This window comes from Pseudoliparis swirei, chromosome 13 (assembly GCF_029220125.1).
Source record: "Pseudoliparis swirei isolate HS2019 ecotype Mariana Trench chromosome 13, NWPU_hadal_v1, whole genome shotgun sequence".
NCBI lineage: Eukaryota > Metazoa > Chordata > Actinopteri > Perciformes > Liparidae > Pseudoliparis > Pseudoliparis swirei.
The window spans coordinates 9,048,405-9,072,353 of record NC_079400.1 but is presented as its reverse complement, the minus strand read 5'-3'; the positions used below and the strand labels follow the sequence as shown (position 1 = coordinate 9,072,353).

At 44.8% G+C, this 23,949-nt stretch overlaps 1 protein-coding gene across 1 annotated transcript in view; it reads right to left on the bottom strand.

Annotated features, from left to right (window-relative positions):
• The window catches only part of si:ch211-216b21.2 (heparan sulfate glucosamine 3-O-sulfotransferase 3A1), a 33,802-nt gene extending 20,765 nt beyond the window's left edge, over positions 1 to 13,037 (bottom strand). Inside the window, exon 1 of the mRNA XM_056429589.1 lies at positions 12,235 to 13,037. Within this exon, the coding sequence (XP_056285564.1) occupies positions 12,235 to 12,794 (560 nt within the window). The 5' untranslated portion in view covers positions 12,795 to 13,037. The remainder of the gene's footprint in view (positions 1 to 12,234) is intronic.
• Positions 13,038 to 23,949: the final 10,912 nt, after the last annotated feature.

The window sequence follows — 23,949 nt, the reverse complement described above, 5'->3', positions numbered from 1 at the left end:
GCTGGAGAGGACTTTGAGCGTTATATGTCGTACATCCGTCCGTGCCGGTGGCTCCAAATGACCCGCTTCCTCCTCCTGGTGATGATCGGACTGCAGGGGGAGGCGAGCGTGTGAGACGTAAATGTCAGAATAAACAATCGCCCTGACAACATAATGATATAATGAGCCCCGGCCCCACCACATGTTTGACGGTTAAAATGACTCGGGTTCATGTCAAGTCCCACAGGCTCCCCAGTGTTGTTACACCCCGAGTCCAAACGGACCCAGAACTCGCCAGCTGCGTGAGACGAAAATCGACTCCAATAACGCGGAAAAGAAACCCCACAAACTCCAGCTCGAACTCAGTGACAGGAACTGATGATCACACGAGCTGATGGGAAGACAGAGTGGGAGGAAGAAGAAGAATGGGTGTAGGAGGGCGAGAAAAATAGATTTAACTGTAAAAGTGATTTAGTTCTCGAGGTGTCACGTTTCCTGAGGAAGCATAAAACCTCCTTAAAGAAGTCCCGTCTCTTCGGGTTAACACCTTCAAACCAACTGTTGTGCTCTGGCAGGAAACAATGGGATCAATATCCCAGAGTGTGTTCAAAGGTTTTCTGACAATCCACTCAAAAAAAATCATTGGTTAGAGAGTTCAATGAGTGCAGGACACAAAAGAACTGAAAAAACAACGAAAACAAAAACAACAGACGGGGAAGACTACACCTGTGCTTGTTTGACGAGGAGCAACGTGGAGCCTCTGAGCGCAAAACATGTACCTTCGAGTTCCAGCCTGAACAGGATAGTTCTAGACCGGTTTACTTTCATTCTCGGGAGTTAGATGATAAGATCGATACAGCTTTCAACGCCGTGCATTAAAGCTACTTTAATATGAGTAACTTTGTGTCATAATCAGTGTTGGGAGTAACGCGTTAACGCGTTACTGTAATTCCACTACTTTTAGCGGTAACGAGCGTGTAACGAAGTATTTTTTAAATCAACTAACGCAGTTACAGTTACTGAAATTTAAATAAGTTCGTTACTCGCGTTACTCTCTCTTGTGAAAAATGAACACTTGCAGACAAGAAGACAAGCTAGGCTACTTTAGCTGCTTCTGATCTGACATCGCAGGACCTTGGTGGCGCAATGATATTGTAACGTCTCGGACGTTATGGACTGATGACACGGAGACGGGGCGACGTTATTATTCCTCCCTTTATTGGGCATTCACCAACACAGACAGCTGCTCCTCTCAGCTCAGCAGCTCGAACATCAACAACAACGGTTCCCGTCAACCACCCGTAACTTCCGTTTTCCGACAGGTTAACCCGCCCCCTCTACTCCGCCAATCACAGGCACGCCTCCTCTCCTCCGCCAATCACAGGCACGCCCCTCGACCAGCATACACGGTGCCACACTGTGATTGACAGCCACTTCCAGTGTTGCCAGGTCCGCGGTTTTTGCCGCTGGTTGAATTTTGTGTCCGCTGGTTCGGGTAGACCTATTTTGCATGCAAATTACATGAATATCTTTAAATAAAAATCCATATTTTAAATGAAATAATTTATTTATACCCAAATCCTATCAAACTGACTCCAGATCAGCACGTACACGCCTCACTAGCACCCCCCCCCTCAATTATATGCAGCACCTCAAGGCACCTTTGTTTTCTCTTTTAATTAGTGTTAATACTGTGTAGGCCAATCACTTTTATTTCATTGGGCCTAATGTGGTAAAAAAAAACACTGTTAAATCACTGAGACAGTTATTTTGTATTAAGTTAACTAAAAAAGGGACTTTTGTACTCCTGCTTGATTTGAAGGCCTGTTGCCCTGTTGATTGCAATAAATAGGTCTACAACATATGTTTATTGTGTTTGACTGTTCAGTACTGTTCATGACATTAAAAAAGCAGACATAAAAGTAACTTAAAAGTTACTTTCCCGAGTAACTAATTACTTTTGATATACAGTAACTAGTAAAGTAATTCAATTACTTTTAAAAGAAGTAACTAGTAACTATAACTAATTACTAATTTTCAGTAACTTGCCCAACACTGGTCATAATTTGCTCAAACGGTCTCCGTATCCTCACATTGGGGGGTGGGAATTAGACGGATAATCTGTGAACACAATCCAATTCCTCTTCCTCCATTGAGTGCGCCATGGTGGCGTTTCCACCAACCCCGAAGAAAAACAACCAATAAGATGCGAGGAGTCTTTTTACGCAGCTGTTGACAGCTGTGAGACCTCCACTCTTTTATTTGGGTGCGGTGGAATCTTACAAATGCCGCTAGAAGCCCGAAAAGCCTGACATTCTTCCGGATTATCTGTTTTATGCACTACCGTCGCAATATGGTTTGACCAAATGTGGCAGGAGGTTTTTTTTCATTAATGTTTCTGATTGCAGCTTTGAGCATGAAGCTACCAACAGGAGACAGTTTGCTTAGCGTTGAGACTGGAAATAGGCAGCTCTGTCTACGGCTCGTTGATCCATCCAACAGCTAAATGAGTAAGAAGTCAAGCACATCATCTTCTGGAAAAACCTACACTTTTATATTTGTGTGAACACAACACATTACAGTAAATTAGAGCATGAGTCCATATCCGATGTATCCTTTGCACATCTCCCGGTCAAGATTTGTCTCATTCCTGCACACTAACTGTACAGTAGCTCTTCTACATTAAAAACAGATCTATTTATGAATCTTGTATCTTTCCCTTTTTCCATTGTAATATTGCGTATCTTGGATTTTGCCCAGTATTTATCGTTATGCACCAAAACACCAAGCCAAATTCTTTGTATGTGCAAACCTACACTGGCAACGAACCCGTTCCTGATTTCTTATTCTGGGTCCTCAATCTTTCAGAAAAAACTAAGCTGCTGGCTGTAGCTTCAAATACGAGGGTGGTGTGTATCTTCTCATCTCATTCTTGGCAAGAAAATGGGAATATTTCTACGTCTTGACATTATCTTCACAGATGATTGCAGAATTTTATTGCAAGAATGTGTCTTCTTATTAGGCCAGGCAAAAGCTTCTCCAGGATTTTGCATCCGTAATTTCCACTCCATGATTCAACTCTCACTTCTCTGTTTCTGGTCCATAACTGAGGAAATCTGTTCCCCGCTCGTCTCATTAACATGCAAATCCTCATCTTTAGGAGAAAGGATAAAAAAGAAAGAAGGAGAGCAAGAGAGAGAGAGAGAGAGAGAGAGAGAAGCCCTTTTGTGCAACCCCAGAGCACTGAGGATGCTCCTTCCTGCTTCCATTAGCTGGACATGTTTCTCTGACAGCAATCTCCCTGCTTTCTAATGTACAGTCAGACCTAGTTACAGTAGCAATTACCAGCGTTCAGGTTAAGATTAATTGAATTACTGGGTGGCTTCGCCGCACTCCTGTGAGCATATCAATCACGGCCTGTGCGCTACACGGACCCCTTATCACCCTCTTCCATCTTTATGCAAAGAGACGCAGGCTGTGCTGTTGCACTCCATCTATCAATAATCTGGTCCGGGGTGGCAAACTCATTTTCTAACACATTCCCTCTCTTTAATCAAGCAGCCAGGCATTCGGAGGCAGTTAGTAAAAGCCCTCCGACATCTTTCCTCCGGATGAATTTAAATGTTAGAGAAAAATGAAGAAAAAAAAAGAAAGATATTGAGCAGCTGCGATTGTGACGAACCTCATTTGACTTGAGAACTCGCCCTGCACTGTTTGAGTTCAGTGGATTTGTGATACATTTTTTGCCGATCATTTGTTTAGGCTAATCCTGCCATAGCATCCTCTGAATGGCTCTTTTGTGCCGTGCAACCTTTCAAACTTAAAGTACAACGGACTGCATGTAGAGCATTTTGTTTGAACAGCTGGATCTGTACTTGAGGAACCAGGTAGCTTTTCAAAAACCGCACATGCAATGGAGCTGCGGCGCTTCTGTTTGAATAAAAAAAAAAACTGCCCTCAAGGCAGATTAAATGCCACTCCGCCATTCTCCCTCCATTCACCACCTACATTATTAGCTATTTTAAAAATGGTACGGGATTTCAAGTCGTGCTCTATAGCGCTGCCAAACCGCCGAATCTTCAGCGTGCTTTATTTCCCTCATCGCCACCGTGCGACTCTTTGTTCGTCATCTCGCAAGGAATACAGCGAATACACTGGATGTGCAAGTGCTGAAAGCTGGAAAATGAGATCTGACGGAAATAATGTGTTGGCTTCTTTGTCGGGCGGGCCGAGCGAATGCCAAACCTCCCGTTTCAGATGGACTCCAAGAGCCTTGTGCGCCTCAAGCTGAGCTGCAGTGTAACTCTGGGTTTTGCATGGAGACAGAGGTTGGGCAGTCAAACAGAGGTTGTGCCGGAGGTGCCGTCTGGCGGAGCCCCGGCCCATGTCTGCGGAGCGGACTCTGCCAAGGCGACTGGCGCATGGTGTGGCCCAATGGAACGAGGGCAAAAGGGACGTTCGGTGCCATCCTATCGCCACGCAGGCAGCTGCAGATAGCACACATGGCAGAGTGTGTCAGAGTCCGTGCCTTTAAGCACAGCGGCAGAGAGGGAAACAATCCAGTGTTTGTCCAGTAAGCCTCACAAAAGCCCCTTGAAAGAGAGAGAGAGAGAGAGACTTTCCTGCCGAGTGAGCGGAAGTTAAGGGCTGGAAAGATGAACCTCCAACTTCCTTGAGTAGTAAACACTTGAATGTTTTTTTTCTTCTCTAATTTTACAGGGAATTGAAATACAGGACGGAGATGTGCGCCAGACATTTTTGGGGGGAATATGAGGCAAAAGTATTTTAAAGAAAACATTACAGTTGGAACGGAAAAATGGAGGACCCAGGAGGAGAGGGCTTCCTTCTTTTTATTGGTTCCCAGGCTTTTCCATAGCTCTGGTCCTCCCTCTCCTTCGGTCGGTCTTTTTTCTCTCTGGTGGAAAATATGGAGGGCTCCCTGTCCTGTGATAAAGCTGTTGCCTGAGAGATGGGGAAGAGAGATCCATCACGTCGCGGCGTTGGTTTCGCCTGCCAATCCGCACCACGGAGGGCTGTAACGCGTACATGCTCCATCCACGCATCATTTACCGAGCCCCTGTGCCCCAACAACATGGGTTTGACGGCACGTTTCTGAAATCCCCGAGCACAAATGTTTGAAAGTCTTGATGTGCACAAATAATTCTGGGGGTTGTTTTGCAGTTTGTTGCGTTCGCTTCGACGAAGAGGGAGCAGAAACCGTCTGGTCCGGAGCCCCTCGACTCTCCAGTGCCAAACGATAGGTTCTCTCTTTGCTGGTGGAGGGATAACACTTAACTTCCATCATCCTTGGACTGCCAAGAAGGAGTAAAACTCGAAACACGGAGGAACATAAATACAGTACGGGAATAAAAATCGCAAACAATCGATTCTTTCTTTTTGTTTAAGTCGTACTGCTCGTAAAGGGCCCGAAGGCAGAGCTGCTGTGAAGTTGGAAAACATTACCTGGAGAGTTTCCACGAAGTTCAAGGAAAATAAACACCACTGACATTCATGGGCATTGCTTGAAAACCACTAAACTAGTAAAGGGCTTCAGGTACACGGGGAGCAAATAGCGAACCGCAGCCCCAAAGCGAATGTCTTGAAAAGGTCAAACATCTCAACTTCAGAGACGACAAGACGCTAGAAACGATTGTGGCGAAACTCACAGAGCGATGTATTTTTGGTGCGACCAGGGACAATAAAAAGGTGACCTCAAATACTCCTTTTGAAATACGAATCCCAGAATAAATGCTACATAATGTATGGGCTAATGCCTCATAAAAAAGACCAACAGCTGCTAAGCCGAACGGGCCTGAGATACGACGGGGTCAAACGGGTTGCTGATTGTGTACACAGAAACCCAAAAGTGAGTAAACAACAGAATCCTAGAAACAATGTAACCCGATCCCTATGTTACCGTACCATCTGCTGGCATTGTGAACTCTGAGGGTGGCACATTCTGTGGCAGCCCTCTGAGTGACCCTCCTGTGATCAATCACACTCCCCTTTCTGCACATGTTCATCAAAGCTGAGCCGGAGTTCCTGATCCCTGAGGCAACAAATATGTGCGTGAAAGTAAACGATGATTTGAGAGATGTTTGTAAATTCACGGTACAAAAGGCTAAAAAAGGGATTAAAAGAAGATGTATTTCTGTTGTCGGAGTCCAATTCTGGAATAATGTTGAAATGGATGTAAGAATGGTGAACTCCTTTTTGGTTTTCAAGGGAATTATTTATAAAACTATTCTTGAGTTATAAATGTGATTAAAAACGTATTTATATGGAAGATGTATGTGGTAGTATATATAAATACATTTTGTTTTTTATTTTGTTTGTTGTTTTTTTCTTTATTTTATATTAATTTTCTGATTTATTTTGATTTCAATTTAGGATAGGAATTTATAAGCATTTTTTGCTTCTACCTATACCTTTTCAGTCTTTCTCTTTTGTATATGATATAGGATAATATTGTATTGTATTTGATTTGATTGACTGAATGAAATACACAAACAAACAAACCGGCGAGCTTCCATCACCTCGCTGTGACCAGACGTCGGGGGCAAGCGGCTCTTATTCGAGGTGTGTCAGGTGAAGACATCAGGTGTGAGCGTCTGGTGGGGATCCAGGTGGTGTCTGCAGAGCACCCTGCACCTGCTGCCTGTCCTCACTCACCCATCGGGGGGCAGATTCCCAGGATGCCAGAGGGCAGCTGCTGACAGGCACTACTTTGGACAGTCCCCTTCGCTGCTATCAGCCTCCCCTGCACGGGGGCCTCCAAGGGTCAGCTGCTAAGGGCATGCAAAGACGTCGGTGGGGGTGGCGGAGGTCAAGGAGTTGGCAGGGTGGGTTGCATGCCTTCAGCAGGAGGTGAGCGTCCCGGTTTTACAATTATACTCCCCGATAATCACTTTCACAATCCAAAGGCAGCTCGGGGATCACGCTCAGGAGGTCTCTGGCGATCACGTTACGTCCGCTGCGTGAGTTCCCTGCACAACCCCCGAGCGTGACCCCTCCACCCGCCGCTGCCGGTCCTCTCTGCTCCACCTGCCGTCCGCAAACCTGACCCCATGTTAGCAGATGTAGGGGAAAACCGAGCCACCTAACGCTCTTTTTAAAATACACTTTTTTCCTTCATATCACAAGGTTTATTATCTCACTCTGCAAAAAAAGTGCATTTTTGTTCACTTTTACATTGAAGCATTGCCGTTTTTTTTTTAAAGCCATATAAAACGTTTAATGAGAACATGCAGGATTTTTTTTTGCTACACAGCCAAATATAGTTTATTTTGGAAGTGAATATATTTAAAACTTGAAGGTAGATTTTGATGTACTGGGTAGTACATGAAACCTCTCCCTTCCGAAATAAGCCCCGTTCCCACATCCCGTTTCACGACGAAGCCGGTATCACTGCATTAGAAAATTACCTTCCAAAAGTCATTTCTCAGGACCATTAGGAGTGTGTCATAGGCTGCTTGGTATTTTTCAAATATAATATCAAAACAGGCTGAACCAATCGGGGGGAAAAACGGGTTGAATCTGTTTTTAAAATCTCAACTGTGTTGGAGAAAAACTCAAACAAATGGCTCCCTGCAAAGTCCTCGGAGACACATATTTAAAGGCTTGCACACTCAGACACATAACACCAGCAAGAAAAAAATTAATCACATTCATATTTTTGGCTGATATGGTTTTATAAATACAGACAGGCGGGTGACTTATTCTTTTGAGTCGGCATACAGTGTGGTGCGAGGGGAGCGGGTGGTGGAAACTATTTTGAACTCTATATCGCTGCATTTGAAACTCCGTGGAACATGTCATTCCTGGACTCCAGGCCGGGTTACATCCAAAGGCAGCGGCGGCGGCGAGCGCCAGAAGCCCCGCTGGAGTTTGCATGCTCGCATAAATGCGGACACGTAGTACACGCACGGTTAAATCCGGCCTCTCCTTCCAGCTGGTGTGCGGTTTTGTCATGACAACCCGGTGCAATAAACAATGTGCAGACGCGTGTTCCTACTTGTTTGTGTGCTGAAGCCTAACGGTCACAATTATACAGTAGGAGCCGAGGGTTCAGTCGCTTTCGGGCGACTGCGTCGACAACTATAGCGTCCCAGAAAAGTGAAGTCATTTCTTCACTATTGACATCGAGCCGCTCCCATTTTTTTTGAGTTGTGTCATGCTTTCCACCGGTCCGCCAAACCGCTCCACGCTCAGAATGACAAGCGAAATGTCAGGCAGCAGCGAACAAGGCCAGAGTTTAAACTGTGACACCCAATTAATTGACACACACTCTAAACACAGCCCAAATGTATGAGAAACTTGGATGCCGGTCTCATTTCAAACGCTGGGAAATTCGGCAGCTTTTTACCGTCAGTGCTGGACAAATGCGTCATTATTTTAATTTTATTGTTTGTTAGTTTTTCTTCTTCATACCCGACTAGTTAGCTTAATCTAGGGGAAAATGCAAAACACTAATGACGGAAAAGGAAAAAAAAGGCATTCATGGAATTCAAACACAGATTGGGGCACGTATTATTCCAAATATTTACATCTGGGTTTATATTTGTGTAAGAGTTGTGTAAAACCGTCTTTGATTTTGTTCTGTGGAGCCGTCCTGCCACACAGACGGACGGACGGCACAGAAACACAAATCAAGTCGTCACCGCCGCTTTCTAACACAAATCCCCGCTGAGTCACTGCTTTTATGACCGAGAGTCGTTTTTTTATTTCCATTACAGAACGTCTTTTCAGATAAAGCCAGCTATTCAAAGTGGGGAAATCCCTCATTTAATGTGCTCCCCCCCCCCCCCCTTTTTTTTAAAGCTAAGAATATTCTTTTTGTTTGCTTTATGGCGGCTTTAACAATTTAAGAGGAGCGGAAATAGATCCACAAACTCCGATCAACTTTACACAATACAACCTTCTGACACACAAGTCACCGTGCTCCGTTTTTCATTTCCAAAGCGGAGCAACACCAACCGCCCGGTTGTGTCGAGTGCATCTTCCCGCGCTGAAGACCGCCGTGTTTGTTTGCATCCAGATAAATACGTGTGTGGCGGAGTCGGTGGCACATTGCCCTCGCGTTTAACGGGTCACTCGTGTTTTTATGAAGGATAATGAACCCATTAAGGGATCTGGTGAAGGCTAATCCAACCGGTCTTCAGACATCAAACACAAGCTGCGGCCGGGTCTAGACAGGTGAAAGCCGGGCGTTCGGTAACCCGAGTGGACCAAAAACACAATACTGACGACTCTGTTGCAGGGACCTCTGCTTTAGTTCACAGTGTTTGTGCTTGACCTCCTTGTTCGCTCCGAGTGTCCATTTCCACAACAAAAGCCTAACAGGTTGTATGTGATTATACGGATACACCGCTGAGAAATGTGCAGTGAAATGTAACACTGACGGCCGGGTGTTGGTTTCCTGCTCGACAAAAGGCCCGAATTCACTGAAAGTCTCCGGCGGAAGAGCGGAATTTTATTCAGGGAGCTAATGTTCTGTTTATAGTTCAAAAAGAAAAAGAGGAATTGAATTATGATATAAAGTTGTGATCGAGATTTGAATAAATGAAATTCACCCAACTATTCGGAGTCTTAGGACACATAAAAGTGGAAATAAAAGTTTAAAGCTATCAATGTTTCATGCTCTGACAACCGTGCTGTCAAAACGGGAAATGTTATCCTCCTCAATAAATCACAGATTTTCGCATCATGCTTTTTGGGTGCGCGACGAACTTCTTGGGGCAGTTTGATGGAAAGTCCCGTCTCGAGTCAGACGAGTATAATTCTGAGGAAAAGCTGGAGAAAAGGGGGGGAAAAGGAGGTTGTAGATGTTTCCGCGTCACCTTGAGAGCTTAGAGGTTGTTACAGTGCAATGCACATTCCCATCCGGACACGGAGACGAGGGATTCGGTGCCGAGGACACATATCGGCCTTGACAATAAAACAAAGAGGCTCCTGAGACGGAAGCTGCTCCGTCTAAAGTATTCACTGACGCTAATGAAAGGAATCGCATAATTAAAGCAAATTGGACACGGTGGTTAGTCGCGGAAAATCTGGCTTGTTTCGCACAACTATCAACAGGTTTTTATTTAGTTCTTTAAAGACAGTGTTATTAAGTATTCAGCATGTACTGGAATCATTGAGCTGAGTTTGAGATGGTTTTTTCTTCAACTTTTCTCATTGGCTTACAAATAGCCACCTGTCAGATGAGTTAAAAATAACAAAATGTGTGCGGCCCTCGCCAATCTTAAAAGCATCGGTACAGTATCTGTGGCTACAAGGCCCCCCCCCCCCCCCCCACCGAGATTGTGCCGCGTCTGCCATCGGACTGATATCCCGGGTTCGTCAAGGACTTTTTGGGGGGCGCACAAAACCACCTTGACTTCAAATGAAAGAGACTCAATCAAAAGCGTCCATCGACAGGAAGACTCTCAGACGTTGTGGAGGAGAGACGACAAGACGGACTCCTGCAGAGGGCCACGCTGTTGTAACGGCCATGTATTCCTCTTTTCAACTCAAGGGTCCTCCTGTTTGAAATGGGACAGCTTTAAGGGGAACCGGCACTAAGGTCTTCCCTTGGAGGCACGGTACCAAATTCCAGAGAACCTTGGCAACTCCTCGGGATAGATGGGACCCTCATGGATATAAACCCCCACAATGGATGAATAGGTAAACAGAAGGGTGTGAAAGAGTGATGGCGAAAAGAGAATGTTCACTCTCAGAGAGGCACAAAGAGGGAGGTGTGTGAGTGGGAGATGGGAGAGAGCCAGAGCGTTTGGGGGAGAAGAGGGGGCGAGCGAGGAGGCTCTTGGTGGAGGGGGAGAGTTGTCAGTGAGGGAGAGTAAAAGTTTTGTTTCCAGGCTTTTAGAGGGTGCTCTGTTTGGTGTTAACTCAATCAAAAGGTGAATTATACCTCCTGAGACACTCAGGTAACCTTTCATTATGGCCCTAATCCCTCTTAATAACAGAGCTGCAATGTCGGCAATGCCCCATTAGACGGGAAACCGCTGAGGGGGAGAGCCATTATTCCCCACAGGCCTGTGGAAATGTGAACACACAACGCTCACTCACACACACTCGCAGTGGCAGATGAAATCAATCACAAATGTGACTTGAGCGAGGTAAACGCGGCATACTCCTTCCTCTATGTCGGAGGGGAGTAAATGTGTGTTTATGTAGGGGCAGTTACACTAAAATGTGCACTTTTGCAAATTAAGACTCAAATTGGTTCATTGGATTAATAGCATCGGAGAGACTGCACTTTGCTTTTGACCTTCAAAGTTTGTTTTATAAAGCACACAATTTAAGAAAGTTTGATAGATCTACTCATGATACAATAAAGCAGTCAACATGTTGTCCTGTTGTAATTTATCTCCAGTCAAATATTCTCATTCCAACTCAATTTATTTTGCTCTTTTTTTTAATGGTTGGCACATCACAGCATTAAGTATGGATTTTAAGAAAAATATATATTGTTACCATATAGATTGGAAGCTCCAGGAAGAGTTTAACTTACTTGCAAATGTACAAAAGCAATATTAAAACATTTTAATATTAAATTGCAACAACAAGTATGATTGCGGTCTGACGAAAACAAAGGTAACGGTGTCTTTCTATAGAACAAATATTGATCACAGACATTACAGTGTCAATATTTAATTTAGTTACATTTAAAAAATGGGTTTCAACAAATTATGCAGAAGCTTGTTTCAAGTTCCACAAGCAGATGCAGTTATGTAAGACATTTATGTTTCAACAGATTACAAAAAATGTAATTGCCACTTTAATTTAATTGGAAATAGTTAATATTTGCCCTCGTCTTATTTCCCAGCCTAATCGAGCTGTAAACGGCGACTCTACGGTCCTGACCACAGCTACTTGAAGGCAGTCGACCCGAAAATGTGCAACAAAATGAGCAGCCTGATAAAATCTAATGAAAGCAGCAGTGTAATAAATCAACAGGCAGCAATAATTCTACACAAGTTGAGATAAAGATTCCTGGGGAGTGGATACTAATCTATTTCAGTGATGAAGTAGGAAAAATAAATAAAAAAGTTGGATAAACATCATTTATCATGATGGCAATTTAATGACGAATACACATATAACGAGGTTGAGAGGGACATTAATTTATGTAATCTCTACAGTTACATCAGTTTAGTTGTATGCGTATTATTAATTAACGCTAAATGTGGATAACTTTAAAAAAGTCAGTTTTTGCCCTCCCCCCCTTAATAATTAAATTAATTCCATATTCACCTGTACCACTCCAGCCCGTTCTCGTAGTTGCGGTCGAAGAAGTGCGGCTCCGCTCCCACGGCTCTGATGTCCGGGTGCACCCGGAGGAACTCCAGCAGAGCCCGGGTCCCTCCTTTCTTCACCCCGATGATGAGAGCCTGGGGCAGCTTCTTGCTCCCCTCCCCGAGCGGACTGAGTTTACCTGCGAACCTGGGCGACGCTCTCCTGGAGGAAACTAAATCCGGAGGCGGCAAGATGAAAGACTCCTCCAGCGGCTCGGAAACCTGCCGCGCGCGCTCATCCGCGAGGACCCGCGAGGGGCGCCGGGCGGCCCCGTGGCCCGTCAGCTCCGACCCGGCGGTCCATTCGTACGCCGCCGGTCTTTTAGTCCTCGGCGACCTCGAGTCCTGGAAGAGCCCCGCGGCCCGGCGGGAGGACGCCTGAACCGGCGAGGTGCTGCAGCGGTCGGCGAGGCAGTGCAGGAGGAAGAGAGAGGTGAGGAGGGAGCACAGCATGACCGCCGCTTTCCTGAAGATGCCTCGGGACGGGGGGTCCGGGTTACTGATGCGGCTAAAAGACATACCCGTCCCTGGGTGGTCGGTGCAGGAGCCACAGCCATGCTAGGCACACATTATTGAGTCTTTTTGCCATGAGGAAACCGGGGAGTGATTCTTCATCCAGTGTGCTGCGGATAACCACGGATTCCTCCACACTCCCTCCCCCCCCCCCCCCTCCAAAAAAGAAAGAAAAAATACCTGCTGCACACAGGTGAGAAAGAAAACGCCCCAAAATCGTCCGGAAAGAAAATAACGGCCGCGCGTACACCGCTGTATGCACTCAGGTATTACACTCTCTTCTCTTCCTCCCTCGCTGTGTGCAGGATCCCACCACCAGCCCTGATGTGCCACCCGCACGTGGATAGAGTTGTAAACTTGTCTCGCGCGTCAGGATGCAACTCTCTGGCCAATGGGATGAAGACAGAAGCGGACAGGAGCCAATGATATTCCAGTTGGGCGGGCTCACTGAAGCACAGAACACCTCAGGCAAATTAAGAGGGACTCTTCATGCACACAATAAATAAAGTTGTGGGGGGGGGGGGGTGCTACATAGACACAAACTAAAACACACACTACAATAATTAACAAAAATACATGTCAGAGACACGTTTGCAGACATTCAAAATGCAGACAAGTATACATGTTCAATACGTTTATATCATTTATTTACATAAACGTCTCTTTTTTTAATCGAGACATTTTCACAGAATTTACCATATACAGGATAAGTATTTACATGCACTGAACTTACACACAGCACAATACGAACATACATACTTCTCAGATGCAACAGCTTGTTTTAAGATACCAAAATTATTTTGAGTGTGTGTGTGTGGGGGGGGGGGGGGGGTAACTTCTCCAAAATGCAGCTGAAGTCAGGCCACCAAGGGAGATGCCCTCCACCACGAACTCTTGTTTTTACGACACGCAGCGGAACAAAAAAAGTGAAATAATGATAACGGGGCACATTATTTCTTTACAAGTGAACAAGAACAGAACCAAATGATACACATCTGCTCCTGCCTTTTGGGTATTAGCATGAGAATGTGCAGGCAGTGCTTCAATGCTGCACAGCTCACTGCTCGAGAAAGAGGATGGAGACCTCAACACTGGGCTGCATAGCCGGTGCCAGATGTCCCCCCATGTTGTCGAAACAATACAAGGGGGTGTCCCGCATTTAACAAATCACACCCCGTGTCTTTTCTCTGTCTCGCTGACACTGGAGAGATGCTCGACCCTCTCAAACCAACTGTGGGGACACACAACCAGCATTCCCTCGCAGAGGTCAAAATGGCCTCACGCGCCTTCTTGTCGGAGACAAATGCCGGTAAAATACTGACGTTTAAAGATGTCGCGTTCTCTTTTCATTTCTGTGACAAATTAAATGCGGAAAGTTCCACGGAACGCTCGCACACTTTATACATTTATTTATGTATTTAAACAGTTATGAAAGCTACGATAATAGAGTGTCCTGACCTCCAGGTCCGGACCCCCTAAAGGTCACAAGATGTATCTGATGGCTCAGACATGATTAATGTGAAAGGGCGGAATCCAAAATGAATGTCTTCCACACATAATAGTGTTTTTTTTTTAGACTTCTCTGGTACTTAAAAAAAAAAAATTTCACAGTGGATAGTTTTACTAAATGGTGGAAGACATACTTGCATCCTTAATAAGTAAAAATTGTAAAACTGCATTATATAAATATAAATTTACAAGTAAAAGTACTGCATTCAAAATCCTTCAAAGTTCTTATAATGATGAATGGACACTTTCCGAGTGTTGTTTTATTATATTTATATTATTTGATTGTTTGCTTCATGCCTTATGGTACATAAAGTATTCAGATCCTTTTCTAAAGTAAAAGTAAAAACACTGCAATATAAAACTATTCCTGCATTAAAAATGTCACACATGCATTATTAAAGAAATGTACTTTCTAAACTAAATGGCACCCGTGTGACCAGTATATTATTATTACTGATGCATTAATTCCCTTTTTTTCCCCCTGAAGGGTTATTTGGGAGTTTTTCCTGGTCCGATGTGAGGTTTTGGGGCAGGGATGTCTATGTGTACAGATTGTAAAGCACTCCGAGACAAATTTGTAATTTGTGAAATTGGGCTATACAAATAAACTGAATTGAATTGAATTAATGTGTGAGCAGAAATGTAATGTTGCATATGGTTGAGGCGGGGCTGTTTTTTAAACTAATTTAAATATTGTTTGGTAGTATAAAGAAACTTCAAGCAATGTGTTATATCTCATTAAATTAGCACCTGATTGTTCACTAAGTAAGTATAGTTATAAATGAAATATCGCGAAATAAAAAGTATATTTGAGAACCTCGAAAGTGTTGTAAATGTATTTGATTATTTGGACCACTGATTGCTCCCCTTGAGGCCTCTCAACATGATTCTGATGAAGCAGCCTGACTGCAGACATGTTACCTTCGTGACGAGGGGCCGGCCGATAAAGATCATTGATCATTGTCAACAACAAATCGTTGAGCAACTTACCCGTTTTCAGCCGGGTTTAGTGTTTGAGCAGCGACACGTACTTCCCCAGCGAAAAAACTGCATTTAGTGTGTAATTACACACCCAGACATTTGTGCCTTTCGAAAAATGTGCAAGCAGTCTCGAAGGCATGTAAAAACGTAATTCTGCTTTCATCTTCGCCATTTATCCAAATTGCAGCACTATGGTTCCACTGACGCAGCCTTTTGGGAATCTTGGATGCGGAGTTGGGGTTTTTTAAGTTTAAAGGGAGCACAAACACAAACTGTTTATTATCCTTTTGAATATAATCTTGAGTTTGCTTTGCATTTTGAATATATTCTCAGGGCATGCCATGGGAAAGCAAACATGTTGCCAAGGCAAAAACCAAATAGGGCGCGGCCGAATTGTCCGAGGCTGATTGTTGTTTTCGTGGAAATGTAAAAACCATACCTAGACTTGTAACGTTCATTTTCTCAAATGCAACATCACCAGTGAGAATAAAGTCGTGCAGGAACGGTTTCCATTGCTGAGCCGGCCAAGCAGTGAGGCTGCGTGTCTCCGCCATGCACGACATTTCTAGACAGGTTTATGAACTGAGGTTTGGGAGCTGTCAGTTTGGAGGAGACATCTTTACTGCCAATATAATGGCTTTACGTTTATCGACCCGAAATGTGTGGCGATAAAAAATATTTTTTTATTTTCGGCGCAATATTCATCTTCAGCTCTGGACGACCGGCCGCGTTAAAATTTATGGTGGATATTGAAATATTGTCCACACAAAAAAACACAAAAAAAGGCACAATGCTCCATGTGGCAAACATGGTTAGAAACAGATGCAGCTAGTAAAAACAAGATTTACACATGGAAATTGTTTGGATGTAATTTACGACATGTTCCGTGCCTGAACGAAGATCAGCGTCACACATTTCCACACAAGCCGGGCAGCTCCTTGGCTCCAGACGTTCGGCCCCTAAAACCATCTCATTTTGAGTCAAATTTAAATGGCGTTGCCCACTTCAGAGCTCAATTAGGTATGTTCGTAAGAACTTAAGAAAACTAAAACATATACGGTACAACACCACCCAGATGGCAACATAAGATCTTAAAAAATACATTTGGATGCTATTAAATAGAAAAGAAACACAAAAAAGCTCTTGGCACACAACCTGTTAATGACATTAGAGAATACATGCAAATGTGAAACACTGTACTTGTGGTGCCTGAGCAATGACTCAATGTTTTACTGAAACGGGGTGTTGTTCTTTTTTTCACTGCAAGGGGGAAATGTACTTGTGCTATATACACAGCTGTTGACCATTCGTTGGGTTCTTCTGCTTCACTGGCAGGCCGTACGCCGAACAGGAAGGGTCTCTATTGAGCACGGAAACCCAAATAAATGGTGCTCAGATTAATGCTCATCTGAAGTGGGCTCTTTCTCTAAATAGTCTCAAAAATGTCAACATACAACCAATTTGTATTAAGCACACATGCAATTACACTCCATTCATCAACGCTTTGTCTTAAGATTTGTGTTTGCTGATCTTTGCCGGAATTAGGGGAGGAGGAGCTGGCACGAAATAATAAGCTTTGTGTCTTTTTTTAATTGGTAGGGCGTTATGATTTATAAAGCTGATACATGTTATAATATTTTCAAAGCGACGTAATTGCCTTGAAAGATCATTTTTTTCTCAATATGTTTAAAAACCTGATTCAGTAGGCTACGCTTCAAAGCAACGGGATGACTAATTCATACCTACATCGAGGTGAATAAACGCCAGACTAAACCACCTTCTTCATGTGTGATGCCAAAGCGTGCAGCTTGTGTGAGGCGAGTTCACGTTCGTGTCACATTCCTTCCTCCAAGAGGCAGCAGGATGCAGCTGATTGCGAGAGAGGGAGGCGCTGTTCCAGTTGGAAGGTTGTGTGCATGTGTGTCCATCTCCTCCGTGGGCCGGGGGATCAGGTTTAAAGACGAGAGCTGGTGTGGGTAGAAAAAAAAGAAGGTTAATGGCTCCCACGGCTGGCTGCGTTGCATCGCAAAAACCACAGGGCAATTGTCCAATTTAATCTCTAAACGCACTTGGCACAAGGAAAATAATGTCATGGTGGAGTTAATCCCCCTGAAAAGTTGTTTTCATTTCTCAATGCCATCGTAGTCCACTGTGTGGGTGTGGCCTCGCAACAAAGCAAACAATCCCAACAGCTGTCAGCAGATTCTGATTCAAATATTGCAAAAATCCTGATTGGTGCACAGAAGTAGACAGAATATGTAAATATCTCTTTTAAAAAATAACCAAAATGGTCTAACTTTGGCAGAAAATGGTGTTCATGAAGGACCCTCTCACTCAGGGTGCTTAGAGAATATGACTTGTGGGCCTTTTTGGGGGAATGGAAGAATGGAAGGAGTGGTACGTGCTGCCTTCGTCAAGGTTGAGAGGAGTCAGTGTCGCCAAGTTGGGCTGGTTTCCGCCCAGTTGGGCCACTTTTAATGCTGTTTTTGTGGGTAAAGAATAACGCTGGGCTGGCAGAAAAAATATGGTCTGCTTTCGTCAACATTTGGCGTCGTTTTTTCTTCATTTCATTTTACGGATATTTGATAGACATGAGCTGTGTTTCATCATCGTTCGGGATACGGGGCGACCATTGACTTTGACGTCATGCTCATTGACATTGACACGGCCATTTGGTTGCAATACCCTACTTATCGTTTGGTTATTTGACGCATATATGAAGCTTTGTGTGCTGATGATGTGTTTAATATTGGGCATGTTATGGTTTGTGGCAAGGTTATGATTTTGGCTGTTTTTCTTGAATTGGACTGGTTTTAATCCTCCTGTTACCTTAGGGTCAATTTGACCCCATTCAATGTTTAACCCTCCTGTTACCTTTATATTTACTGACATATTTTACCCTTGGGGTCAATTTGACCCCAGCAATTAAAACCTCCAGAAAATTATTAGAATTAATATTGTTTTCCAAGTTTAAGTGTGAGGTACTTTATGTTTGTTTGTTGACTACCTAAATAGCCCTTTAAATATATAAAAAAGTTGATATTTCTTATATGTTTGACACAGTGAAAAACAGCCTGGGGTCAAATTGACCCGAAAGAACACCGACATTAAACATTGAATGGGGTCAAATTGACCCTAAGGTAACAGGAGGGATAAATTGGGATTGGGCTGGAGACTGAGAATAAGATCTGGGAACGCTATGGGGTTAATAAAGTAAGCCGACTCGTTTCGGACTACGGAGCCTCCGTGTCGCTTCGGCACACATGCTTTTGAATTCAACACGATCACACTGTCCTTTTCTCAGAGACCCGACCCCCAGTACATCCAACTGTAACCAGGCTGCAGGATGAGATAATCGCATCGATACGCAAGGAGACACAAAGTCCAGGGTCACATGCACACCATGTTGACCTCTTGACCCGTGGATGGTTTTGGGGGGGATTGATATTGGCATCTGAAATGTCCAGTGCAGATGACGCGTCACATGTGAGCCCATTAGAGCCCCCGCTGGTGCGCGTGTTCATTAAAAAAACAATATGTGGAAGTCTGACCTGCCATTTCCTGCAGATGCGTATCTGCTCGTACATCCAAGGAAGACGAGCGAGGCGGCGGGTTGCTTTAGCCGCCGCGGAGCAGCGTAATCGCAAAACGCAGATCCTCCAACTGTGAGTTCAAATTAACCATGTTGCAAACAGAGCCTGAAATTGTGTGGGATTAAGGGGTTAGGGGCCTGCAATCTGGCCGGGACATCTTCACGCTGTTTGCTGATGTAATGCAATGATGGAGCCCGAGCAGAATCGATTAAAGCACTCATTTGTTGAATCAGATGTTTTTCTGCCTGACTGCAACAACCGTATGACGTCTCCGTGGCGCTTGGGAGTCTGATGCAGTGCAGGGCATGCGGAGCAGCAGCACTCTTTATTTTGGCGAATGACCATGTTTCATGTCACAAAACTGACAACATTCAGTATCACAGGCCATATGGAAATTATATCAGCTCTGAATATTGTGGTTTTAAGGCCAGTTGCGCAACCACAACTGGGACTCCAATAACATCTTTGACGATATCTTAGCAATCGGACCCGTTTAAAGCATCTTTTCAGAGAGACCAGCAATATCGTGTTGTGCCCCTCTCCTGTTTTCTTTGGAAGTGATATCAAGGCCAGGCAATGACACCTCAAAAACCTCCGTCCGTCAATGAGCTCTGTGTGGTCTTCAGGCCACGCCGGGGCGCGGAGTCAGCCCCCGGCTTTCACGCATCGACGGTCATGCGAGAGTCGGAGCGTCGTCCAAGACAAACAAGACCCTCGCGTTGTGTGATTGTTGTGCACAGTTAGAATGATTCTCGGTGAAAGCGAAGCGGAGGGTGACGGGGAGGAGGGAGGAGGTGTGCGGCGGGGTGGGGGTGGGGGGCTGCTGTCGGAGTCGGGTAACGTGACGTTCTGCAGCACGATGTTTGGAGGAAGGCTGTTCTTTTGGGGAGATCGTAGCCCACCCTTCTTTCCCCATGCATGATCTCTCTGGAGTCTAAAGGGTATACGAGCGGAGATGCAGCGACAGACAAGATCGCGGTGCCGGATGCGCGGATATTGCCGTACCTCCATATAGCTGATGACAAATGGATGGTTGAAGGGATGTTTCACCCCACAGACGTTCCCTCTTTTCCTGGTGGGCCGCGATATGAAGTCGATCCTCGTATGGTTGTCCGATTTAAGACGTGTTGTTTGTTTAGTTCAGGTACAAACCGGCTGGAAACACCTGAGATTGATCCTCCCCGTCAAAGAAGGTCGTGAGAACCGGGATGACTGTAAACAAGAGGGTGCCTGTGAGGATACGTTTTAGGGGCGATGCTTAAAGTCTGATTTCGTCGCCCGACGTCCTGAGAGGCACGAGGACGACTCACACACCTGAGCGACTCGTTAGCGGCGCTGATAACCGCGAGCAACAGGGGGTTTTCTGAATGATTAAAACAATAACTCCAAGGCAACTGTTTGACCGTTATGCCACAGTACATGTGATTACACACCTTGAGGGAGGTAAGTAAAGACTTCATATAACTCATTTTAAATGACATCCCCCTGAACAGCGGCGAGGAAGAGGAAGCAACGCTCTGAGGTGATTCCTCTTTGTCATGTGGACAATAAACCATCGTCTCTCGCTGCCGATAAGGCGACTTTCTTCATCCTCCGTGCGTAGGTGACGCACTAACCTCTCCGTCCCCGTCCCCCCCCGCGGTGATATTTACATCGGAGAGGATCTCACCTGCGTGGAAAATATGTAATGAAGACTATTTGTTTATGTCAGCGTCTGGCCCGGAGGTGCCTCTTTAAATAGTCTGAGCCCTCGGCCATTTACCGACTTCTTTCTGAGACACGTCAGAAGTCTAATTAAAGTTCTGTCTTCACTGACTCGTGAATAAGAAATGAAGCGTGGATGTTCCCTTGTTAGCTGCGGCACGTAATCCTAAAAGCAGTGACAAGTGTTGTGTTTGCAAGCGGCTGCCACCGAGTGTCTTTTTCTAACCTCTTCATCAAAATGATTGTTTTGGCCTGGAAAAACAGAGCAATTGTCGGTCGGATCATTATTTAAGTATCGCAGTTTAAAATAGCTCCCAACTTATCAGAGCTTCAGTTATGGTGGATATGAAAACCCTATAATTGCTCCCTTTTAAGGAGACGTACTACTTGTCATATTGGAGTTTACATCTATGTCGGCCTTAAATGTCATCTCTTTATCCTGTTGGGCATTTGCGTGAGATTATCATAATGAGCATATGAATTTTGAGCTCCTGTTCTTGCACCATTTTATTCAGAAAAAAGGGACTGGCCTGAGGCCAGAGTAACTTTGACCTTTGACCTCACCATATTTAATCAGTTCAACAAGTGGACATTGGTGCATTTATTTTAATTTTAAAATGTCATCCTGAATTTAGTGTTTTCTTTATTCCCATACATAAAGACATTTCCACCTGGTGCTTAAAAAAAAAGCTCACCAGAATGCAGGAAATGAAAAAAGCAAATCCTCCAGACTTTGTTTTGGAAGAGTTTAACAATTTGTCCCATTTTAGGGAAGGAAGAATGCCGACAGCAACCGGTCTGAAACAGGTAAAAGATGCCAGTATGTCCTTATTGCTCTTAATTCCAACTTCAAAGAGTTTAATATCCAGCGTGTGTTTAAACCTCTTTTCCAGCACAGCCTTCATCTGTGGAACTGGGTCTTAAATGTCTATCTTTACAACAAAGTCACTTAAAGTTAATCACTGCAGAGTCGGTCGAGCGATCGAAGCCATAAACGTTGCTCAACTCGCTGGAGTCAGGTGGGCCCTTCGCTGGGTGGAACTGCTCAAGCTTTTAACGGATGAGAGTCACTGCGCCGCAGAACATTAACTGAGATCCATCAGCACCAGCGAGGATGCAGACAGATAGTGTACACACGGGCGAACACATATACACAGCCACATATACTGGGGTCAAACATATTTATACACAGTTGCACGCACGGAGACACCCACACACACACACACACACACACCGCAGAGCCCAGACAGATGTGACTGTTCTGACAGTCGAAATGGAACCACATCTGGGCTAACGGTTACGTATATATATATGTTTTCCAGGAGTGCTCCCCTCTTCACCCCAAACGTATCGCTCCACCCACACAGGATAAAGATGGAGCGCCTATGTTTTGCTGTGTCGGTATGTTTGCGTGTGCTCCGATTCTCACTCAAAGTATTTCGTTCCACACACACACACAGCTTACTACAAAGTTTGACCGAATTTTTTTTTTTTAAACACAAAAAAAAACAAGGGATCCCTTATCGCTTCGATGAGCTGCCAAAGGAATAAAACATGGCGTCGACCTTTCGTATCCCTTTTACCACTCCTAGGATGACAAAGTGATAAAATGGAAGTCTGGCCAAGGTTGCGTCAACTCCCCAATCGTACGTAATGAGGACGAGGAACGGAGATGCTTTACAGGAATCCGTCCCACTGCTTTGAGAATGTTTAGTATGAGGATGATTTAGAGACGTAGCAGACAGAAACAAGGAGTGACGGATTTTTTAGGTATTTATGTTTCATCATTCATTCATGCAAAACCGTTTGCCCTTTTTTCCCCGGCTTTTTTTGATTGATACCGTCTGACTGTGTGGCACGGAGAATGAAAAAGCTATCATTTAATCGGTAAAAACATCGCCTCTGCTCTCCCCTCCCCCAACCCACCCACCACCACAATGTCAGCGCAACCTCATTTTCGATGTGCAGATAAGAGAGATAGGGCCAACACTTCTGCCGCCACAATTTGACACAACTAATTTAGAACTGGTCTTTTTATGGCAGCCTGGAATATATTACCTTCGCCAGAACATAATAATAATGGAGAAGCATCAATCAAGCGGGCCCTGTGCATACATTGTGTAATAAAGCTTATCTCTGGGTGACACAGTCCGTCTGACTCAGCCTGCCAGGCAGAGAGAAAAACTCTCCGCGAGCCCTGCCATCAGGCGCCGGTTAACGCCGCATAAATATGCAGTTTAAGAGTCAATGACATTTTAATAAGGCAAAGCTGACAGCTTACGGCTCGCACACAAACACCCAGTTGTTTTCTCGAGGGCCAGAATGAAAAATAAATTTAAAAAATAGACGAGCTAGGAACCCATGTGTACACGCACTGTGAGAAAGAATGTCGTTTCTTTGAATATGTATACCCCCCTCAGCTGTCATCACACACACCTACACCTACACCTTCAAATTGTCAGACATCGGTGTGTGTAACCCCCCCCTCCCTTCAAATGTTTCTATAATTTTTTCCAGGCGTTAACTGGATTCAGCTGCCTGTGAACTGCTTTGGCTCTCATCTCCACTTTCCATATTATTTAGAAGGGGCCTTTTTGTTGATGTACGGTCAGCCGAGCTTGTTTTGCGGACTGTTCTCACCGCCGCCTCTCAAAGTCCTCATTGTGTCCCCGCGTGATGTCATGCCTCCCAAACACCTGGGAAACCCTGGAGTTTGTGTCAGAGTCTGTTTGGAGGAGGCCTTTTCACAGGCTGCATTCGGCACAGCTCAGCGCTTGTTAGCCGTGATTAATGGCTGTGCATGTAGATTTCACAGCGAGACAAGGCTGACAGCTGTGTTTATTAATAACACCAAAGGTTGAGCTAATATGTATTTTACATTTCCATAAACTGACTTATGTCACGGTAAAACCATCCACAAACTACCCCTGAAACACGTCTTGTGCAGAAGCAATTTCTCCTTTGAAATATCCAACCAACTATTTATGAATCCATCCCATACAGACCCACACGGAGGGATCCGAAGTCAGAGGACTTTGTTATTTCATGCCACGGCTTCCACTCCCCGTTGTCACTCAAAAGTAATGTCCGCTGTCGTTGCGTCACAGTTGCAGACAGCCAGCCGTTTCACGACGGAAGGTCACCAGACAGGACTACGGCGGCTCCAGATGGGCTGGAAAAACAGCCCATCAGCTCCACAAACAAACACACACACACTCACACACACACACTTTTCCGCTCTTTAAGCAACGGCGATTAGGGCTCTTCCCCCTTTAGGGCGTTTTCTATCAACTGGGATCTCACCGCAGTTGGCGGTGCCCCTCTTTTTTAGTCCCGTCTGCTTTGGAAAGAATGGCCTTTAACGTCGGTCATCC